This window comes from Helianthus annuus, chromosome 2 (assembly GCF_002127325.2).
Source record: "Helianthus annuus cultivar XRQ/B chromosome 2, HanXRQr2.0-SUNRISE, whole genome shotgun sequence".
NCBI classification, from domain to species: Eukaryota; Viridiplantae; Streptophyta; class Magnoliopsida; order Asterales; family Asteraceae; genus Helianthus; species Helianthus annuus.
Window position 1 is genome coordinate 168,320,073 of NC_035434.2, and position 20,119 is coordinate 168,340,191.

A 20,119-nucleotide genomic window follows, 5' to 3' on the forward strand; every position below is an offset into this window, starting at 1 on the left:
CCTATATTTTCTATAAACTCTAAAAATTGTCATTTTCACCACTTGAGTTCTAACTTTTCAAATTTACCCCACATATTTTCATTCTTTTGTTTAAAAGAAAAAAAAACTATTTTCTCATGTGGTTATTTTTATGTACTTGTCGGTATAAATTGACGTCTGACGCAGTTTTTTTGGAAACGAGTCGAGTCAAATAAAACGCGTTTTCATGTTTATTTTTATGTACGTTTTCAGTTGATATATGTTTTGACGTAAATTAAAAAAGACAATATTTTTACACGTGTTTCTTTTAATATACGTGTCGGTATAAATTCACGCTTCAGCATAAACGATACACGTTTCTACATATTTTTTTTGTCAACGAGTTTGATCAAATATAATATGCTTTCTTGCTTATTTTTGCGTACATTTTCGTTTGGTATACGTTTTGACGTAAACTGTGTTTGGAAACAAGTTAGGTCAAACATAATACATTTTCATTGGACGATATAAATTCGAGTTACTGTACGTTTTGACACTGCCAAACCCTGATGCAAAGGTGATGGTAGCGTAGTGGTTAGGTGGAACACTCACTAAACAAACCAACCCGGGTTTTATTCCCTTTCTTTTTCTAGACGCAATGCTTATATAAATTACATTAAGTTAGATCACATAATATGACGCTAGCTATAAACAACTAAAACATTGTTGCGAGAAACACGAGAACAATCTAGTCATCTACCTATAATTAAATCCTATAATTAATTAAATCCCTCCACTTGTGGGCTAGTGGTAGGATGCTTGAGTTTTCTAATGGAGACTCAAGTTCAATTCACACTTGTACACTTGTGTCATATTGTGGTGTATATTAGCAATGAAAGATTTGGACTATGCCTTGTGTGAGGTTGTCAGTTCAATTCCTGAGCCCATCCGGGTTTTCGTCACACCGTGTGTTACGCCAGAGAGCTCTGCTCTTGTGGTGGTACAACGACTGTTAAGTGGCAGCCGACGGTATGGTTTTCTGAGAGAACGCCCAAAAAAGCCAAACTTTGAAGGCAGCGTGGGCCCGGTTAAAACAACATAGTCTTGCCAAAGTGGAGTAATACATAACTCTCCGATTTAGATAATGTGATAACCTTATAGATGGAGACATGGAGTTCCCTCTAAAAAAATCAATCTATAGTTAAGTTTGACACCTTTCATGTGACCCACCTCGGCTCGTACGTGTAACATCCCTTCACTCAATTGAAAAACCTTTTGTACATATACTACCCTATTGACCTTTGTTTTACTGATTTTCTGTCAATCATCAGAGAAGATCACGTATGCGATGGTTTTCCGTTTCAATTTTCCGGCACCGTTAATTTCACTTTCGAATTTCATCATCATTTTCTTTCTCTGCGTCATGATGCTTCAGAAATCCAGTGCTCAACCTGCTCCTCGAACGGATCCTTCCGAAGGTACTCTCAAATTCTTTCTCAATTCTTACAGTTTGTTTGATTGAATACGCGGTTAAGCTGATTAATATTTGATATGAGTCTAGTATTCAAGTGTTTGGATAATTGGATCTTAATTTTAGCTCATGATGCGTATTGTAATTCAGTCGGTTTTTATTTCGTGCCGGAATATGAACAAAAACTTCGTTTATTAAAGTTAAATGAACGAACATGAACATGCGTTCGTGTTTGTTCGATTCGTTTAGAATAGCCGTCAAAGTTCAGAAATGTTTGGAAACAGTTATGTGTTTCCTTAACAAGATAATACATATAAGTTGTCAAAGTTCAGAAATGTTTGGAATCAGTTATCCTGTTTCCTTAACCGGATAATACACATTACACAGTTTCAAAATCAAAATGTGTAAAATTTTCTGAGAAATTTTGAAGGCATTGATTCGTCAAAATTGGGGACTCTACTTTTAGCAAGTATTGTCGTATTGACTAGCTGGAGGCTTTTTGAAAGAGAAATCACAAATTAATTATTTCGGTTTCTTTATTTATTTTAATTTAAACTTAAAAGTTAAAACAATTTGTAAAGTAAGAAGTGGACTTGTAGTATATAAATATGGTAAAGTTTGTTATGTATCTACTTTTTAATTATTGTTTTAAATAGTCCAGTGTGAATATTTGAAGATATTTATGATAGCTGGTAGGCATAAATTACATATATAAATTACATTGTAGAAATTATTGCATGTCCTTACAAAAAAAGAAGAAATTATTGCATGTATTTATGATTATAGGTTTATAGTGTGATGTGACATTGTTACCAATTTATATAACAACTTGTAACATAAATTAACAACTTGTATTTTGCTGACTTTATAGTTGAAAGACTTACATGTTGACTATTGTGAGTACCAAATCATTTCAGATTAAACATTGAACTAATAGATATCTTTAGGAGAAAAATCTTCATCGACATATAAAAATATATAAAAGAGTTGTAGCATATGCCAACACCTTCAATGTACTTGTTAAGATGCATCAAGCATTGACCTTTGTGATTCATATATTATCAATCTATATTTTATTTTAATGCTATTATAATTCAAAGTTACTAAATACAAGGGAGACACTGTTTTTGACGTTTTTTTCTTCTTTCCCAATAGCAATGGTTCCCAAAAAAATTGCCTATCTCTTGGTCAAAAATGATTAAATTCATCTACAAATACCAATTAAAATGCATATCAGACGTATCAAACCGACTATAGCGGTTCAGTTACACTAAAAATATAAGAGTACATCATAAGCAGTTTTAATAGATTAATATATCTTTTAGATTTAAAAGAATAAAAGAAATATATTTCTTTCAAAAAATAATTCTTGAAAAAGTTTTAAAAGAGTATTTAACTTTATTATCTAGAAATATAACATCAACTTATAGATTAGTTTATAAACTCTCTTTTGTGACAAATTGTGAGTATGGAATACCTTACCCATATTAGTTGAAAAACACTTATATACAATTATTGAAGGATCCAAGTTAAAATGTTATAATCTAAAAAAAATATCATAAATTTTTAATTTGGATCCCAAACCATCAAGTCAACCCATGACAACCGGTTAGTAGTCTCATCCGGTATAGGAGGGTCATGTTCTAACAAGTAACAACATTGTTTGCACTTTGCAGTTACCAAAACAAGAACCTTTTGATTCTATTCTCTCATGTTCACTACTAAGAGTTCACGGAACATTTTTATAAAAGAAATTCAGATTTTATAAAATGTGTTCCCAGAGTCTAACTTAACGAGGGAAAAGTCGTGTTCCACAATTTTTTTTATAAAGGTTTAAATAAAAGAGGATAAACATAAGAAAGCTTGATGCTTACCTTCTTTCTTCCAAATTGGAGAAGAAAGAAGGTGACCAAACTCCAACTCTTAACTTATAGTTGGAATTGTAATGTAATTTTTAGAGTAAACTGTCATTTTGGTCCCTGTGGTTTGGTTAATTTTGCCATTTTAGTCCAAATCTCAAACTTTTTGTAATTAGGTCCCTGTGGTTCCAGTTTTGTTGCCATTTTGGTCCAAAAATGAAAACAGACCAGATTCCCCTAATTAAACCCTTAACTTTTGTCCTTTTCCTCAGGGGTATTTTAGTCATTTATGTTTTATTATAACTGATTATCAATTAAAATTAATAAAACTAAATTATAAAAACTGAAACTCAGTCTCTCTCTCCTCTCTCTCTCTCTAAACTCATCTCTCTCTCTAAACTCTATCACCACACACACAGAGAACTTAATCAAACACCCACCACCAACCGGATAACATCCACCACCACCTCTAATAGCCATCGCCCACCAGAAACACTCCACCACCTCTAACCGCCATCGCCCACCACCGGATCGGAACCCTAGAAAACTACTAGCCGCCATCGCTAGAATAAGGAGTTCAAACCAATAGGGTTAGGGTTTTGTTGTCGGCAGCACGTTAATTGTTGAGCCAGAGGCTTTTCCAGCCTACGGCTGCGTAGTTCCAAATAACATGATTCCGTATGTTGTTCCGGCACCGTCGCCGGAGACGGTGGCGTTGCGGCGGAAAAATTGAGAGCTTGAAGTTTCTGCAACGCTAGGGTTTTGGCTCTGGTTCGAACACCGAGAGAAACATCGAGTACAGCTATTGTGTTGCCGGTGAATTTAGGTTTCCTCATGTATTTCCCCATTGATTGATGATGATGATGATGATACTCTGTTTGAGAATGCCATAGAACTGTAAATTGTTTGAAGATGATGGTTGCAGGAGTTTGGAGAAGAGATGATGATGATACTCTGTTTGATGATTATTTTGATGATTTGGGTGCCGGAACAAACTCGTGGGTTAGGGGCGGGTGGCTATGGGAGGTGGGTGGTGGTGGAGCATGGTGGGTGTGGCGGAGAATGGGGTGGAGAAGATGATGGTTGCAGAGAGGAGAATGGGGTGGAGAAGATGATGGTTGCAGAGAATTGGGGTTTGGATTAGGATTTGCTTGTGACTCATTTGGGGAAGATGAAGATTTTTTATTTAGTTTTATTATTAATTAATAAGCAGTTATAATAAAATGATAATGACCAATTTACCCCTGAAGATAAGGACAAAAAACAAGGATTTAATTTGAGGAATATGAGCTGAATTCACTTTTGGACCAAAATGGCACAAAACTGAAACCACAGGGACCAAAATGAAAGTTTTGGACTAAAGTGGCAAAACTGCTCAAACCTCAGGGACCAAAATGGCCGTTTACTCTAATTTTTATTCTTCTCATGTCGGAAACACATAAGATTTAATTTTTAATTATTTTTTCTTGGAAATCTAGAACATGAAATTACATTATATCTTTCGATTTCCTTCCTTTTCTTTTGTACTCCTTAATTCTCATTCCCTTCTTTTAATGATGGTACAGTTAGCGCGTTAAACTCGATATTTGAAAAATGGGACGTGCAAATACCAAGGAACCTATGGAACATAAGCGGAGAACCATGCACTGGAACAGCCCTCGGACAAGATTTCGATGAGGATTACAACAATCCATCCATCGAATGTGATTGTAGCTTCGACAACAACTCCACTTGTCATATTATCAAACTGTAAGTCTTTTGTTTTCTTGAGGATTTTGACATGGAATCACCAGATTTGAAATTACATTTACTATTATTGTGAATTTACATATAAATGGGTGTTCTTTTACCAAATGTATTGCGTAAAAAAGTTTTAAACTGGTGTTCTAAAACTTCTCATCTTATGCATCCAGCAAAGTCCAACAACTTAACAGGCAAGGGGTCATTCCTGAAGAACTTGCTGCTCTAACTTATCTCACTGTATTGTATGCATTTTTCCTTTTATTTAAATTGTTTTAGTGATGGTATCATTTCTATATGCAATCAATTATATCTTTCACCTCTGCAGGAAAATTGATCAGAACTCGTTCACTGGTACCTTGCCCGCGTTCCTTGGAAATTTTTCTTCCATGATGTACTTGTAAGCGCAGGAGTTTTATTAAGTTAATTATTTATTTCAGTTGACACATATTTATAATCACAGTTTTGAACTACTTCATGGTGGTCAACTTTTATTTGATTGATGTTTAACAGGTCGTTAGCCCATAATCAGTTCTCTGGTACGATACCTCGGGAGCTTGGAAATCTTAAAGAACTTATAATGCTGTGAGTATCCATTAATGTCATTTTCTACTTATAGTTATTTTATTTCATTGCATTCCATTATCTTCTTTCTTTGTTTAGAAATAAAAGTTGGATACTTACAATATGGTTAACGTTGTCTATTTGTTTCAGGGCTATTAGTTCCAATAATTTTTCAGGCACTCTTCCCCCAGAACTTGGAAACCTGGTCAATATGCGACTACTGTACGTTTCTTTGAATATATGAATGATATATACACACATAGATAATTCATACAATCTTAACAAAAAATTGCAGTTACCTCGACAGTTGTGGTGCTGGCGGCGAGATTCCCTCAACATTTGCCCGCCTCACAAATATGCGTGAGATGTACTATTTTTTTTAGTCCCATGAATATTCTTTTTATTTTTTAGTAACGTGCAATTTGCCTGCCTGTGGTTTTGTGGCGGGAGCAGCTTGCCAACCTCAAACTTAAATTTTGCTGCTTGCAAAATGTAACACTTTGCATCCCTGCCGTGTATTGAAATATAAATGATATATCGTTCAATAGATGACGGGGTTGCAAAGTGTTACATTTCGCAAGTAGAAGGACGCACGCAACAAAAATTAAGTTTGAGGGTGGCAACCTGCTCTTGCCACCATAGGAGGCAAATTGCATTTTACTCTATTTTTTAAGAATAAGTGAAAACCATGTATATTGTATTCACTTATTTTTTTGCTTTCAGGTGGGCTTCAGACAACCCATTTTCTGGAAAGATACCTTCTTTTATAGGCAACTGGACACAGTTAGAGAAGCTGTGAGTAAGAATGGTTATAATGCACTATTTCTATAGGTACAAAAATGTAATTTCTCATTTTGTAGATGTTTGATTTTATAGAAGACTACAAGGGAATAATTTTGAAGGTCCTATACCAGCTAGTTTTTCAAATTTAACCTTATTGCAATCTTTGTAAGCTACATGTTTTCTCTCTTTCTACATTCTCTCTCTCTCTACATATCTCCTATGTTTATTCAATTATATGAAATTTTGTAGGCGAATAAGTGATTTGCAGAATGTGAGTTCATCTCTTGATTTTATCACAGATTTAAGGAATCTAACTGACTTGTAAGGGACACAAATCTCTTTCAAATGCTATGATATATACTAGAGATGGCAGAAGACCGGGTAGAATGGGTAATGGGTTCGGGTGTACGTGTTGAAACGGGTTGGGTTGAGTTCACCCGAAACGCTTTTTGTCTACCTTTTGGATTACCTAGTGTGTTAAATATAATTGCAATAACTATATGATTACAAAATTAATTCAATTTTTTGGGTGACATGATATAGGAGGTTGTCTGCATTATAACTAAACTTTTGGTGACTTTCGGTCCATTTAATTCTTTCCTATATAATTATTTTTTATTTATACGTTTACCCATTAGAGTTAAGAGATACCTGAATCGACCCATTAACTAGTAAATGGGTCAAAATTGCCACCTTTACTATATTTCTATCTTCTTATGGGGTTTTCAGATATATACCAAGTTACTAACTGTTTTACTAATGTCTTGACTAGAATTATAAGAAATGCATTAGTTTCTGGTCCTATTCCAACAGGCATTATTCAATTGCAAAAACTAGTTACACTGTAAGTTATTATGCAAAATTTAAGTAAATATACTTTCCAGAATTTTCTAGAAGGCAGACTATATTTCATGCACTATCCATTCAATTTGGCAGGGATTTAAGCTTCAACAATTTAAACGGTTCACTTCCACAAACATTAATGAACATGAGTTCCCTAGTTTCTTTGTAAGTTATTACAATATCTGATAAATGTAGTTGTTTCTGTTATAGGAAGTTTTTTATTTGTTGTGATTTTTATATTATTTTGTATACGTAGTTGTTAATCGTTCTTTATGTGGTCAGGTTTCTTGGAAACAATAGCCTGACTGGTTCTCTTCTTCCTGACAAAAGTGAAAATCTTCAGAACATGTAAGTTGATTACAACTACTTGAACATTAATCAATTATTAGAATTTATTAAGATTTCATTCTCATGGTGCTTTTGAAATTTTAATGTTTCAGCGATTTGTCTTACAATCATCTGTCGGGATCTTTTCCTCGATGGGTGATTCCATCATGGGCAATGGCTAATCTGCAATTGTATGTTTACTTCTCTGCTTTGTTTTTCAGGAATTTAGTGGCTAAAGACTTTGGTGGCACATAACTTTAAATTTGAAATGTTTGTTTATTATTTCAGGAATTTGGTGGCTAATAACTTCAATTTTGACAGCTCAAACACAAGGTAATCGTTTACATACCGTGTTACTTGATATGGTCATTGTTTCGAGCTGTCAGATACCCTAACTATATAGATTTACTACATTCAGGTGTTTTATATTATTTTGAATACTTGCATCACCATTTGCAGCATTTTCCTAGGATTAAATTGTCTTCAGCGAGGCTTTCCTTGCCACAGGAACACGACGCCTTGTAAGAATTTTTATCCTCCAAGAATTTTTATTCATTGAATTTAGTCAGAAATGACACGTTGACCTGGCGATTGATGATGATATTTGTTGCTTGCTAAAGATACCAGCTTTGCAATCAAGTGTGGTGGCTCAGAAATGAGGTCCACAAACAACATTTTATTCGAGGCTGAGAATGCTACAACCCTTGGACCAGCTTCCTATTACGTACATGAAGAAAAATGGGCAGTTAGCAATGGAGGCATTGTCATTGACCGAATTCAACGCGACCCATCATTTGTAGCTTCCACCTCAATCCAAGTCAATAACACAAGATATCCAGAACTTTACAGAACTTCTAGAAAGTCTCCAGGCTCTCTTAGATACTATGGTTTAGGGCTGGAAAACGGGCCTTATACTATAACCCTTTTCTTTGCAGAGACTGTTTTCAACCGAACCCCACACACCTGGCAGGGTCATGGGAGACGTGTCTTTGATATTTACATCCAGGTTAGATCTTTAAATATTGTTTTTTTGTCAATTCTGTAAAGTCAACTTAAATACGTTCTTATGTTCTCTAGGGAAATCGTAGACAGAAGGATTTTGATATATCAAAGGAGGCAGGTGGTATTGGAATAGCTCTTGAAAAGAATTTTGACGTTATTGTGACACAAAGTTATCTTGAAATTCATCTTTTTTGGGCTGGCAAGGGGACCTGCTGCATACCTGAACAAGGAGATTATGGACCTTTAATATCTGCCATAAGAGTGTCGGCTGGTATGCAATACATACATGTTATTTCTTTCTGTTCCGAATCTAGTGATTGTTAACTTTTTTTGTATAATAGGTTTCAAACTCAAGAGCAATTCAAACAAAACTGGAATGATCATTGGTATTGTAGCTGGCGTGACGTGTGTCAGCCTTCTGCTCTTAGTTTTTGGTGTGTACATGAAAAGGAAAAGGTCAAAACATGCGGAAGAAGATGGTAAGATTTTAATTTCGTAGTACGTTTTTTAAAAATTATTTTTGTATCTTGGAGGGAGTCCTTACCCTCTTTTTTCTTTCATTTTTAGCAGAGTTTCTTGGGATAGGGCCTAAAGTAAAAACTTATACCTATGCGGAATTGAGAAGTGCAACGGCAGATTTCAGTAGTTCAAATTTGCTCGGAGAGGGTGGTTTTGGACATGTTTACAAGGTTTGATATTAACTGATTTGCGCTCATATGATTGCATTCTACATTTTTTTATCCCTATATATTCCAAGTCCAGATATATCATAACCACCGAATCTCGTATCCCTTTATCTTTATTTTACAAAAAAATGTTTTATCGTTTCATGTTTCACAAAAGTTGCATTTGCAAAAACTATTTTGTTCTAAATGGCTCTTTATTTTAGAACAAGTCATTCATCCTTATTCTTTTTGGGAAAACTGTATAAAAAGTAACTGAATTTCGACTGATTTTGTTTCATATACTAACCTTTGTTTTCAAGACACAACAAATTTTCAGAAGATAAAAATTTGTAAAGAACGGTGCAAGATGTAAATACTTATTATTTTTAATGACAGTGGACTACTTCATATCATATTTTATACGCCAATGAAATTATTTTCTGGATCCGCGGTGGTAGGATACTGTTATACTTGTTTTTTAGGTGTTGTTTTTGCTGCCAATTGTACATTATAAATCTTTGTGACATGTAAAGAGTAGTTCCAAAATTCACCATTTAAATTGAATGCGCATAATTGTTTTTTAGTGTTGTGTAATAACAAGTTATAATATGTCCCAGGGGATACTGAGTGATGGAAGTGTGGTAGCCGTGAAGCAACTGTCGGTAGCATCACACCATGGAAAGAGTCAGTTTATAACAGAAATTTCAACCATTTCAGCTGTCCAACATTGGAACCTTGTGAAGTTGCATGGTTCTTGTATTGAAGGATCTAAAAGACTCGTGGTTTATGAGTATCTTGAAAATAAAAGTCTTGATCAAGCGCTCTTTGGTATGTGAAATATTTATACACCTTGATCATATTTTAGTAAATATATTTCACATGTTTAGAATAAAAGAGGGGAAACATCAATCTCTTCTTCTGTCCCAAAATTATTGTCCACATTTCTATTCTAATTTTTCGAGCCCGGGGTTTCACTGGAAGCAGCCTCTCTATTCATACGGTGTAGAGGTAAGGCTGTCTACATCTTACCCTCCTCAAACCCTACCTTAGCTTTGCTATTGGTGGGATTTACTGAGTATGATGATGATGATGACTTCTATTCTAATTTTTTCCGAAAACAATTCCCAAATTTAAAATTGAAGAGTTATAAATTATTAATATTCCCATTTTACCTTAACTACCCTTATCATCATATATGCATTAAGGGTAACATACACATATTCTGCTAATTAAAAGCTGCATTAGTTGTACATATCTTAAGTCATCTATTTATGTTCATGACTTCAGGGGCAATTATTTAGGGACAGAGGAAATAATAATTATGATCAATCTTCATGGTTTTTTCCATTGTTGATCAATTTGCATATTAATGGGTCGATTCGTGTTATGTTTTATCTTTAATGGGTCAAACATGTAAATAGAAAACCTTAGTTTTAAAGAAAACGTGAAAAGTGTAACTTTGATGCATGAACCTCCTAAATCATTTTATTCAACAGTTTAGATTATTACTGAACTAATATGATTTTACTAATCATTTTTTGACACTAACTATCTAAGAAATAACAAAACATTATGGGACAAAAATGTTCCCGGTCAATCTTGTGATCTATATCTATATCTAAATATCTTTCTATCTTGATTTATCTTAGGAAAAAACAATCTACACCTTGACTGGTCAACTCGCTTTAATATATGCTTGGGAACGGCAAGGGGACTGGCTTACCTTCATGAGGAATCAAGGCCTAGAATTGTGCATCGCGATGTGAAATCAAGTAATATTTTGCTTGATGGAGAGTTATGCCCCAAAATATCAGACTTTGGATTAGCAAAATTATACGATGATAAGCGAACCCACATGAGTACCCATGTTGCAGGAACTATGTGAGTTCTTCTAGACTTGTTTAAGAAATATGTTACTTTCATTTACTAACTAACTAACTAACTAACTAACTAACTAACTAACTAACTATCAATAACATGTATCCTATATAGTGGCTATCTTGCACCAGAGTATGCAATGCGGGGTCATTTGACATCAAAGGCTGATGTTTTTGGATTTGGAGTTGTTTGTCTGGAGATTCTTAGTGGGAGGCCCAACTCTGAGGAGAATCTGGATCCTGAACGGAAGTATCTGCTACAATGGGTAAGATGATTGGTGATGTATTTGGCCCGTGGCTTGAAAAGCTGATGCTTGATATAGATTGCCTAAATCTTGAGTCTAGTTGGTCTCCGCTGGGTTCATATGAGCTTGAGTTTTGGCTCGGCTCGTATATGCTTGGTTCATATGGCTCATATAAAATTAGAAGTGAACTTTTAAACAAATTTACAAAAGTTGTGTTTAGTCAAGACTAGCGCATGGGCTAAAGCAAGCTTTTTGTTAGCCATATCGTATCGACTATGCTCCTACACATGACTCTTAAGAGGTGGCAACATGGGTGGGCCCACAAGTTTCAGTTAACGGGTCAAAATAGATTTGTGTTGAAACTAGTCATATTGGGCACGTGGTTTAAAAAAAGAGTTGGGTTAAAACTAGTAATATTTTAGTACGGGTTCGGTGCGTTTGGCTTGCCTTGCCCTCATGACACCATTTGTTCATTTTTATTTTCTATAAATAGTTACTTGAGAATTATGATTGGAAACAATATTACTATAGTAATAATCTAAATCTTTAGACAAAATCGATTTAGTCAAAAATAGACTTAAGATGACTTTCAACGCTTTGACCCGTTCCTCTTTTAGCTGATGTTTGAGATAAAACACAACACACAAGGGTAAAGTTGCCACCATGCTAGGTAATTTTTGTGGTGATAGTGAGAACCTGTTACCTGAAAACTCTCCGGTGGTTGTATTAAAATGAATAACAATTTCCTTAATTTCATATATAATAATAAAAGAACTTATGGTACTTTTCAGGCATGGAGTCTATACGAAAGCAACCGGCACTTGGAACTCATAGATCCATCTTTGTCATCTTTTGACGAACAAGAAGCTACCCGTATGATAGGGGTGGCCCTTTTATGTGTTCAAGCATCACCAACTTTAAGACCAGCAATGTCGCGGGTGATTGCCATGCTTTCGTGTGACGCTGAAATAACCCCAGTCACAACAAAACCAAGTTACTTGACAGATTGGGATTTTAATGATATTACCAACACTTTTGGTGATGAAGAACCTATTTCTTCTGAAAGTACAACCATGCTGACTGCAACTGAAACTGCAACTACAACTACTACTACAACTACAAATACGACTACAAATACAACGATATCAACTGGTGTTGAGTCCATGTCATCACCCATAATGCTGTCAGAGTTAATAAACAATGGGAGTCTTAGAGAAGGAAGGTGACACACCGTTGTTGATTATTGTTCATATGGTTGCATTGAGTTTGGAGTCTTATCAATGTGGTTCCAGAGCTACGTAGGGTCGTGAGATTCAACTATGGTTTGTATCAGTTTAAAAGAACAACAGAGTAGTAATATCGGTATTTGAACCTGTATTGGTATTTGTTTTTATGGTTTTTGAGCGTGGTAAAACATTTGTCGATATCCTTTTGGGCATTCATGATTTTACCTTTTTGGGTAACATGAGACAATTTTTGTCTAATTAAACCATTGTAAATAACTTTTTTAATATTGTAATGCACATAATTTACTGCCAAACCGGTACCACCAGAGCAATATTCATATGTTTTGGGCTAGGAAGGGAACCTGCTGCTTACCTGAACAGGGAGATTATGGACCTTTAATTTCTGCCATAAGTGTTTCTCCTGGTACCAAATATGGAATACATACATGTCATTTTGTTTTGTTCTAATTCTAGTGACTGACTAGTTTTTTAAATTACAGATATTAAAGTTAAGAGCAGTTCAAACAAAAAACGGGTTAAGGAGGGAGTATTGATACGAACCGGGCTTGTCTACTATTCTGTTATTGCTTTTGTTTATTTATTTTAAGTCTTTTGATGGTTTGCATGTGTCTAGGACCATTATGGCCTTTCATCTTTTATTGGGGCCGGTGTCTTGTGTAACTATGGTTATTTTGTATTTGGTGATTAAAACCTGGTAGCCGATTACATTCTGGGTCATCCAGAAATCGGTTTTCTTATTCTCTTGCATTCTGCTTCTTAACCATATCATGGACATGGAATGCATATGTGTTATTTCATAATATTCTGAATCTAGTGATTTCTAACATTTTTTTTGATAATAGATTTCAAAGTTAAGAGGTATGCATTCGCTTCATGATTCCTTTATTCCCAGTTGATGAGGTATGCCCTTTTTGTCATAAGGCGTGTTTGGATTCCTTTGGGGGGCATTCAATTCATTGTAGAGAGCTCTCGGGGTTCAAATACCGAAATGACTTGGTTAGGGATGCCCTTTTTGACATATTTAGGCGCCTTGGTATTCTGCTAAGAAAGAGGCACCCGTTAATTTCTTAATTGACCCGTTGGAAGGGAGATCTACCCTTCGACCAGCCGACATTCTGGTCTTTGGATGGGTAGGAGGAAAACATGCCTGTGTGGATCTAACAGGGGTTTCCCCACTTGTGGGCTTAAGGGGTAGTGCTTTCACGGTGGATCAGACTGCTTTAAAGGCTGCTTCGGGTAAAGTGACCAAACACGAGAAAACGTGCCTTGACAACCAACACGTGTTTCTGGCGCCAGAGGCTGTGACATTCTTAGTCGAGTTTAAATGGTCATGCATAGTAATGCATAGTGGTGACTAATAATTTGCTTGGAACAAAGTATCAAGGACAACTACCTGTGTGCTGTCTTAAAACACAAGTTTAATTTTGATGGAAAAAATAAATTAAAAAACAAGACATGTAAGACTTGAACTTGGGATCAATTTGTTGGAACACACGCAAATTTCAAACCACACCATCTTTGCTTTTAATACTATAGAGTCCAACTAATTTATTTTATGGGGTCCTTAAAAAATCTAATATAACAGTTCTACTATTTCTTTTAAATAAACATTGAGTTCCGTGGACGGTTTTGACTCCCTCTTTTAAGGTCGAGACTATCTAAAAATCAATATGGTCTAGCTAGTTCTCACTTCTGAGCTCTAACTCCCGACCCACACCATGTGAGTCCGCCCGTGTCAATAATAGTTGATAACATAATAGTGCATTAGTAAAGCTTCATTATAATGTTTAGCATTTTAGCACTTTCCCTGCTACATCTTACAAAATATACCCGCTTCAAATATAATCCCATTTTTCTTTAAAAAATAAACCAGACTCAATTTGCCCTATCCAACAAAAATATAGGTGCCATATAATATATTAAAACCCGAGTATTAGGTAAATAAGCAAGGGTTTTTTTTTTCATGGAAAACATATCCTAGTTTGGGATATTGGATTTAAATAACCTAATTTCACTAATCGGCCAATAACAGTACTTTCAACTTTCAACTTATTGGCTGATAACACTCCCTAACTAACTGAACCCTAACGCGGTTAGTTTTCATTGATATGTCATCTGACATGGCCCTTATTGCTGACATGGCAGCTGGTGTGGCTTTTTTATGACGTGACAGCTGATGTGACATTATTTGATGACGTTGCAGCTGATGTGGCAAATTTTATGATGTGGCAGTTGACATCAGCCAACTGTGTTAGGGTTCAGTTAGTTAGGTAGTGTTATCGGTCAATAAGTTGAAAGTTGGGAGTGCTGGTGTACAAATCGAAACTTGAGAGTGTTATAGGCCAATTAGTGAAAATTTGGGTTATTTAAATCTAATACCCCCCCCCCCCACTTGTGGCCGGCCTACCGGTAGGAGACTTGGGTTTTTCAATGGAGACTCAAGTTCAATTCCCACTTGTGTCATATTAGGGTGGATATTGGGCAATGATGGTGACAAAATCCACCGTGGGGGGTTTGATGCTGAGCTGCACCCCGGTTTTCATCCGACTGTTACTTCAGCGAGGCTTCTCGTGTGGAGGCCGTACGGTTTTCGGAGGAACGCCATAATCAAGTCTGGCCAACCCAGCGCGGGTCTGCTTAAGACAACGTAATCTGAGCAGCTCTTGGCTAGAGCCGCCGTTTAGGCGGTGTGACATTGGGACACTCAAAAAGAAAGTCACCGTTCAAAAAAAATTAATCTAATATCCTTGTTATAGTTTTGCGTTTATCTACGGATCTTATTTCTTCTTTCTACAATCCTAGTACTTGGTTCAATGACAAGTAACGAAATATCTTTGCTTTCTTGTACATGTTTAAATTTAAAATGTGTTATCTATTTCTATAAGCATTTTTAATATAAAATTATACATTGTAAAAACAATATATTAGATAACGTTTGATTGATGTGTATAGAGTCACTTGTCAATTAGACTAAGCGGTATGGAGGCCGGCTGAGGCCCGACTTGGTCCGGCGCTGGTCCCTCACACCGCCCCCCACAGGCCCGGCTCGTCCTTTTCGTCACCCAGCAGCCGAACTCGACGGGGCTCTTCTCCTCTCTCCTAACACACACACATCTATACATACATACATATATATATATATATATGTATATATAGGGTAAGGTTCATGCGAGAATCACCTTATTGCGAGAACCGCGAGAACCAATGTGAACACAACCTAAAATAGCTAAAAAAACCCTAAAAAAACCTAACCCCCACCCCCCAAAAACCTAAACCCCCCCACCCCCCCCCCAAAAAAAAAAAAAAAACCTAACCCCCCCCCCCCCCCCAAGCTAAATGTTAAAAACTAAAACCCTCAAAAAACCTAAAAAAAAAAACCTAACCCCCCAACCCCCCCCCCCCCAAAAAAAAAAAAAAAAACCTAAACCCCCCCTCCCCCTCCCCCTCCACCCCCCCCCCCACCCCCAAGCTAAAATGCTAAATACTAAACCCTCAAAAAACCTAAAAAATCTAAAAAAATAAAAAAAAATCTAATTTTTTTACTATTTTTTATGTTCAAATCGCTACTTTTAGTAGCCAAAAAAATTTTTTTTTTTTTGGATACTAAAAGTAGCGATTTTTATATAAAAAATAGTAAAAAAAAAAAAAAAAATTTGGGTGTTTTTCAGATTTTTTTAGGTATTATTGTTTGTGTTCTCGCGGTTCTCGCAATAAAGGGTGGTTCCTAACGGATCTTTGTTCTCTCTCTCTCTCTCTCTCTCTATATATATATATATATATAGGCTAGGAGTTGGCCAGAAAGTCCAAATTTCCTAAAAAGTGTAAAAAGTCATAAAACACCATAATGTCAACCATAAAACACACCAAAAACCCACAAATAATATGATGAAGATTACTAAAACATCATGTATGTGGGTTTTGTGTTGTGTTTTAGATGTTAAGGCTCTGATTATGGAATGACAAATATTATTGTGTTTTATGTTGTTTAGCATTGTGTGTTTTACATTCATAGTTATACGATGGTGTGTTTGAAGTTTTTATGGACTATTAGAGTTTGAATATGGTGTTTTAGTAATATTCATTCTATTATTTGTGAGTTTTAGATGTGTTTTATGCCTGAAATTATTGTGTTTTATGACTTTTTACACTTTTTAGGAAACTTGGACTTTCTAGCCTATATATATATATATATATATATAGGGGAAGGATGTATAGAAAACCCACTTGAATTTAGAAAACCTGGGAAACTCAAAGCTCCCGATGTTTTTTTTCTTGAAAAAATTTACACATGTTATATACATGTTTTTAAGGGTTTTGGGCAAAAAAAAAAAAAAAACAAAAAAGCGCCGAGTAGATATTTTTTTAAAAAAATAAACAAGTTTTGGTGTAACACATGTTACATTCATCTGACATATTTGTAACATGTGTTACACCAAAACTTGTTTATTTTTTTTTTAAAATATCTACTCGGCGCTTTTTTGATTTTTTTCGCCTAAAACCCTTAAAAACATGTATATAACATGTGTAAATTTTTTAAAGAAAAAAAAAACATCGGGAGCTTTGAGTTTCCCGGGTTTTCTAAATTAAAGTGGGTTTTCTATAGATACTTACATTATATATATATATATATATATAGGGGAAGGTTCAAATGAAAACCACTAGTTATTGTGAAAACTAGAAAACTAACTAAAACCCACTAAAAAGGAGGGAGGGAAGACTTTTAATGAAGGAGGGGTAAAATTGGAACAAAAAATATATAACTTTTCAAACATTTCCCATTTCTCCATACGTTATCATTTTAAAACAAAAATTGCACCATAAGATCACAAATTTTCTTATCTTTCATTCAAGTATATTCGAGCATATTTTTTATGACATAAAAAAAGATTTATGGTGTCGTCTTGTTTTCAATACTATTATTATAGTAGTGCACATGTGCAATATAACATGTACTACAATGTGCATTACATGATTAAAATTAGTTTTTTGATTCTAGTTTAGCTTTTAGGGTTAGTTTTTTTTGGAGGTTTAGGATTAGGATTAGGTTTTTGGGTGTGGGGGGTTTAGGTTTTTGGGGGGTGGGGGTGTGGGGGGGGGGGGGTTAGGTTTTTTCGGGTTTATGTTTAGGGTTTAGTTTTAGGTTTTCGGGAGGGTGGGGGGGGGGGTTTAGGTTTTTTTTTTTTTGGGTGGGAGGGGGGGGGTTAGGCTTTTGGTGGGAGGGTGAATTTAGGTTTGGGGGGGGGGGGGGGTGGGGGGTTTAGGTTTTTGGGGGGTGTCGGTGGGGGGTGGGTTAAGTGGTTTAAGCTTTCCGTATTAGTGCACATGTGCAGTACAACCAAAATTTTTTTTTTTTTTTTGAAATTTTTTTTCCATATATAAAAAGTAGCGATTTTTCTAAAAAAAATTGTAAAAAAAAAAAAAAAAAAATTGTATGTTTTTTAGGTTTTTTTAGGCTTTTTTAGTTAGTTTTCGAGTTTTCACAATAAAAGTGGTTTTCATTTGAATCATCCCCTATATATATATATATATATATATATATATATATATATATATATATATAAAGAGGTTCATCCCCCACCCCCTAGGTCCATTCCCTCCAAACCGAGCCCACGTGGCGCTGACGTGGCGACCCATCCCTTTGGAGATGGGGCTCTCCATACCCACTAGTCTTAACTTATGAGCTAGGTGTATGATAAAATGTCACAGGTTATTTCGCCACTTGCACTAGTGCTTTCATTATGAATCTTCTTTCCACGTGGGGTTGTGGCAGGTTCCGAAAGACTTTCCAATTTGCAATCGGTGAAGGCACCAGGAAACTACTGGCAAATAGACTCAAAAAAGTGGTAGGGTATGTGGATTTTGAGTTTCAAATGGGGGTTCTTAGCGAATAGAAACATCATGGACCGTCCTTTAATTTTAAATGAAACTAGTTGTTTACCATGCGCGCGCGTTGCGGCGCGCTAAACCAAATCGTTCTATAAGAATGACAAAACATGTCAAATAACAAAAAGTAACTCAAACTAAAACGTCACGTATTTTCGGTACCGGTTCGGCACCGGTATTCACCGATTTTTACCCTCAAATACAACCCCCGCCCAAGGGGCCACGCCGAAACCCAAGCCCACCCGGGGTGGTGACTTGGGCGTTTGTACCCAACCCACGACACAACCCCAGCCCCATACCCCATATTCTAATATTTCCTAGATTTTTTTTAAACACATAGCCGTTGGCAAACGGCTAGCACAAACGGCTACTTGTCTTGGCCAATGAGATCCCGCCATGTCATCTTGATAGCCCCGCCCAACGCTCGGGCTGAAACCCCCCGCCTAAGGGGCCACGCCGAAACCCAAGCCCACCTGGGGTGGTGACTTGGGCGTTTGTACCCAACCCACGCCACAACCCCCGCCCCATACCCCATATTCTAATATTTCTTAGATCTTTTTTTTTAAACACATAGCCGTTGGCCAACAGCTAGCCTAAACGGCTACTTGTCTTGGCCAATGAGATCCCGCAATATCATCTTGATAGCCACGCTCAACGCCCGAGCTGAAACCCCCGCCCAAGGGGCCACGCCGAAACCCAACCCACCCGGGGTGGTGAATTGGGCATTTGTACCCAACCCACGCCACAACCCCCGCCCCATTCCCCATACCCCATATTCTAATATTTCCTAAATCTTTTTTTAAACACATAGTTGTTGGCAAACGGCTAGCCCAAACGGCTACTTGTCTTGGCCAATGAGATCCAACCATGTCATTTTGATAGCCCCGCCCAACGCTCGGGCTGAAACCACCGCCCAAGGGGCCACGCCGAAACCCAAGCTCACCCGGGGTGGTGACTTGGGCGTTTGTACCCAACCCACGACACAACCCCCGCCCCATACCACATATTCTAATATTTCCTAGATTTTTTTTAAACACATAGCCGTTGGCAAACGGCTACTTGTCTTGGCCAATGAGATCACGCCATGTCATCTTGATAGCCCCGCCAAACGCCCGGGCTGAAACCCCCGCCTAAGGGGCCACGCGGAAACCCAAGCCCACCCGAGGTGGTGACTTGGGCGTTTGTACCCAACCTACGCCACAACCCCCGCCCCATACCCCATATTCTAATATTTCCTAGATCTTTTTTTTAAACACATAGCCGTTGGCCAACAGCTAGCCTAAACGGCTACTTGTCTTGGCCAATGAGATCCCGCAATGTCATCTTGATAGCCCCGCTCAACGCCCGAGCTGAAACCCCCGCCCAAGGGGCCACGCCGAAACCAACCCACCCGGGGTGGTGAATTGGGCATTTGTACCCAACCCACGCCACAACCCCCACCCCATACCCCATACCCCATATTCTAATATTTCCTAAATCTTTTTTTAAACACATAGCTGTTGGCAAACGGCTAGCTCAAACGGCTACTTGTCTTGGCCAATGAGATCCAACCATGTCATTTTGATAGCCCCGCCCAACGCCCGGGCTGAAACCCCCGCCCAAGGGGCCACGCCGAAACCCAAGCTCACCCGGGGTGGTGACTTGGACGTTTGTAC

At 36.9% G+C, this 20,119-nt stretch overlaps 1 protein-coding gene across 2 annotated transcripts; it reads left to right on the forward strand.

Annotated features, from left to right (window-relative positions):
* The first annotated feature begins 1,206 nt into the window (after positions 1 to 1,206).
* Positions 1,207 to 12,874, forward strand: LOC110927096 (probable LRR receptor-like serine/threonine-protein kinase At1g56140). Of its 2 annotated transcripts, none has more exons than XM_022170700.2 (24): positions 1,207 to 1,436; positions 4,854 to 5,037; positions 5,202 to 5,273; positions 5,357 to 5,428; positions 5,542 to 5,613; positions 5,743 to 5,814; positions 5,888 to 5,959; positions 6,316 to 6,387; positions 6,469 to 6,540; positions 6,625 to 6,696; positions 7,148 to 7,219; positions 7,312 to 7,383; positions 7,501 to 7,566; positions 7,659 to 7,736; positions 7,834 to 7,878; positions 8,005 to 8,066; positions 8,166 to 8,551; positions 8,623 to 8,818; positions 8,889 to 9,026; positions 9,115 to 9,236; positions 9,830 to 10,040; positions 10,862 to 11,093; positions 11,205 to 11,355; positions 12,126 to 12,874. In XM_022170700.2, the coding sequence occupies exons 1-24, from the start codon at positions 1,307 to 1,309 to the stop codon at positions 12,558 to 12,560; spliced, it is 3,156 nt and encodes a 1,051-aa protein (XP_022026392.1). In that variant the 5' UTR covers positions 1,207 to 1,306; the 3' UTR covers positions 12,561 to 12,874. The 2 variants fall into 2 exon arrangements, with proteins under 2 accessions (XP_022026392.1, XP_022026393.1); XM_022170701.2 differs by having other exon boundaries at positions 1,283 to 1,436; positions 9,118 to 9,236.
* Positions 12,875 to 20,119: the final 7,245 nt, after the last annotated feature.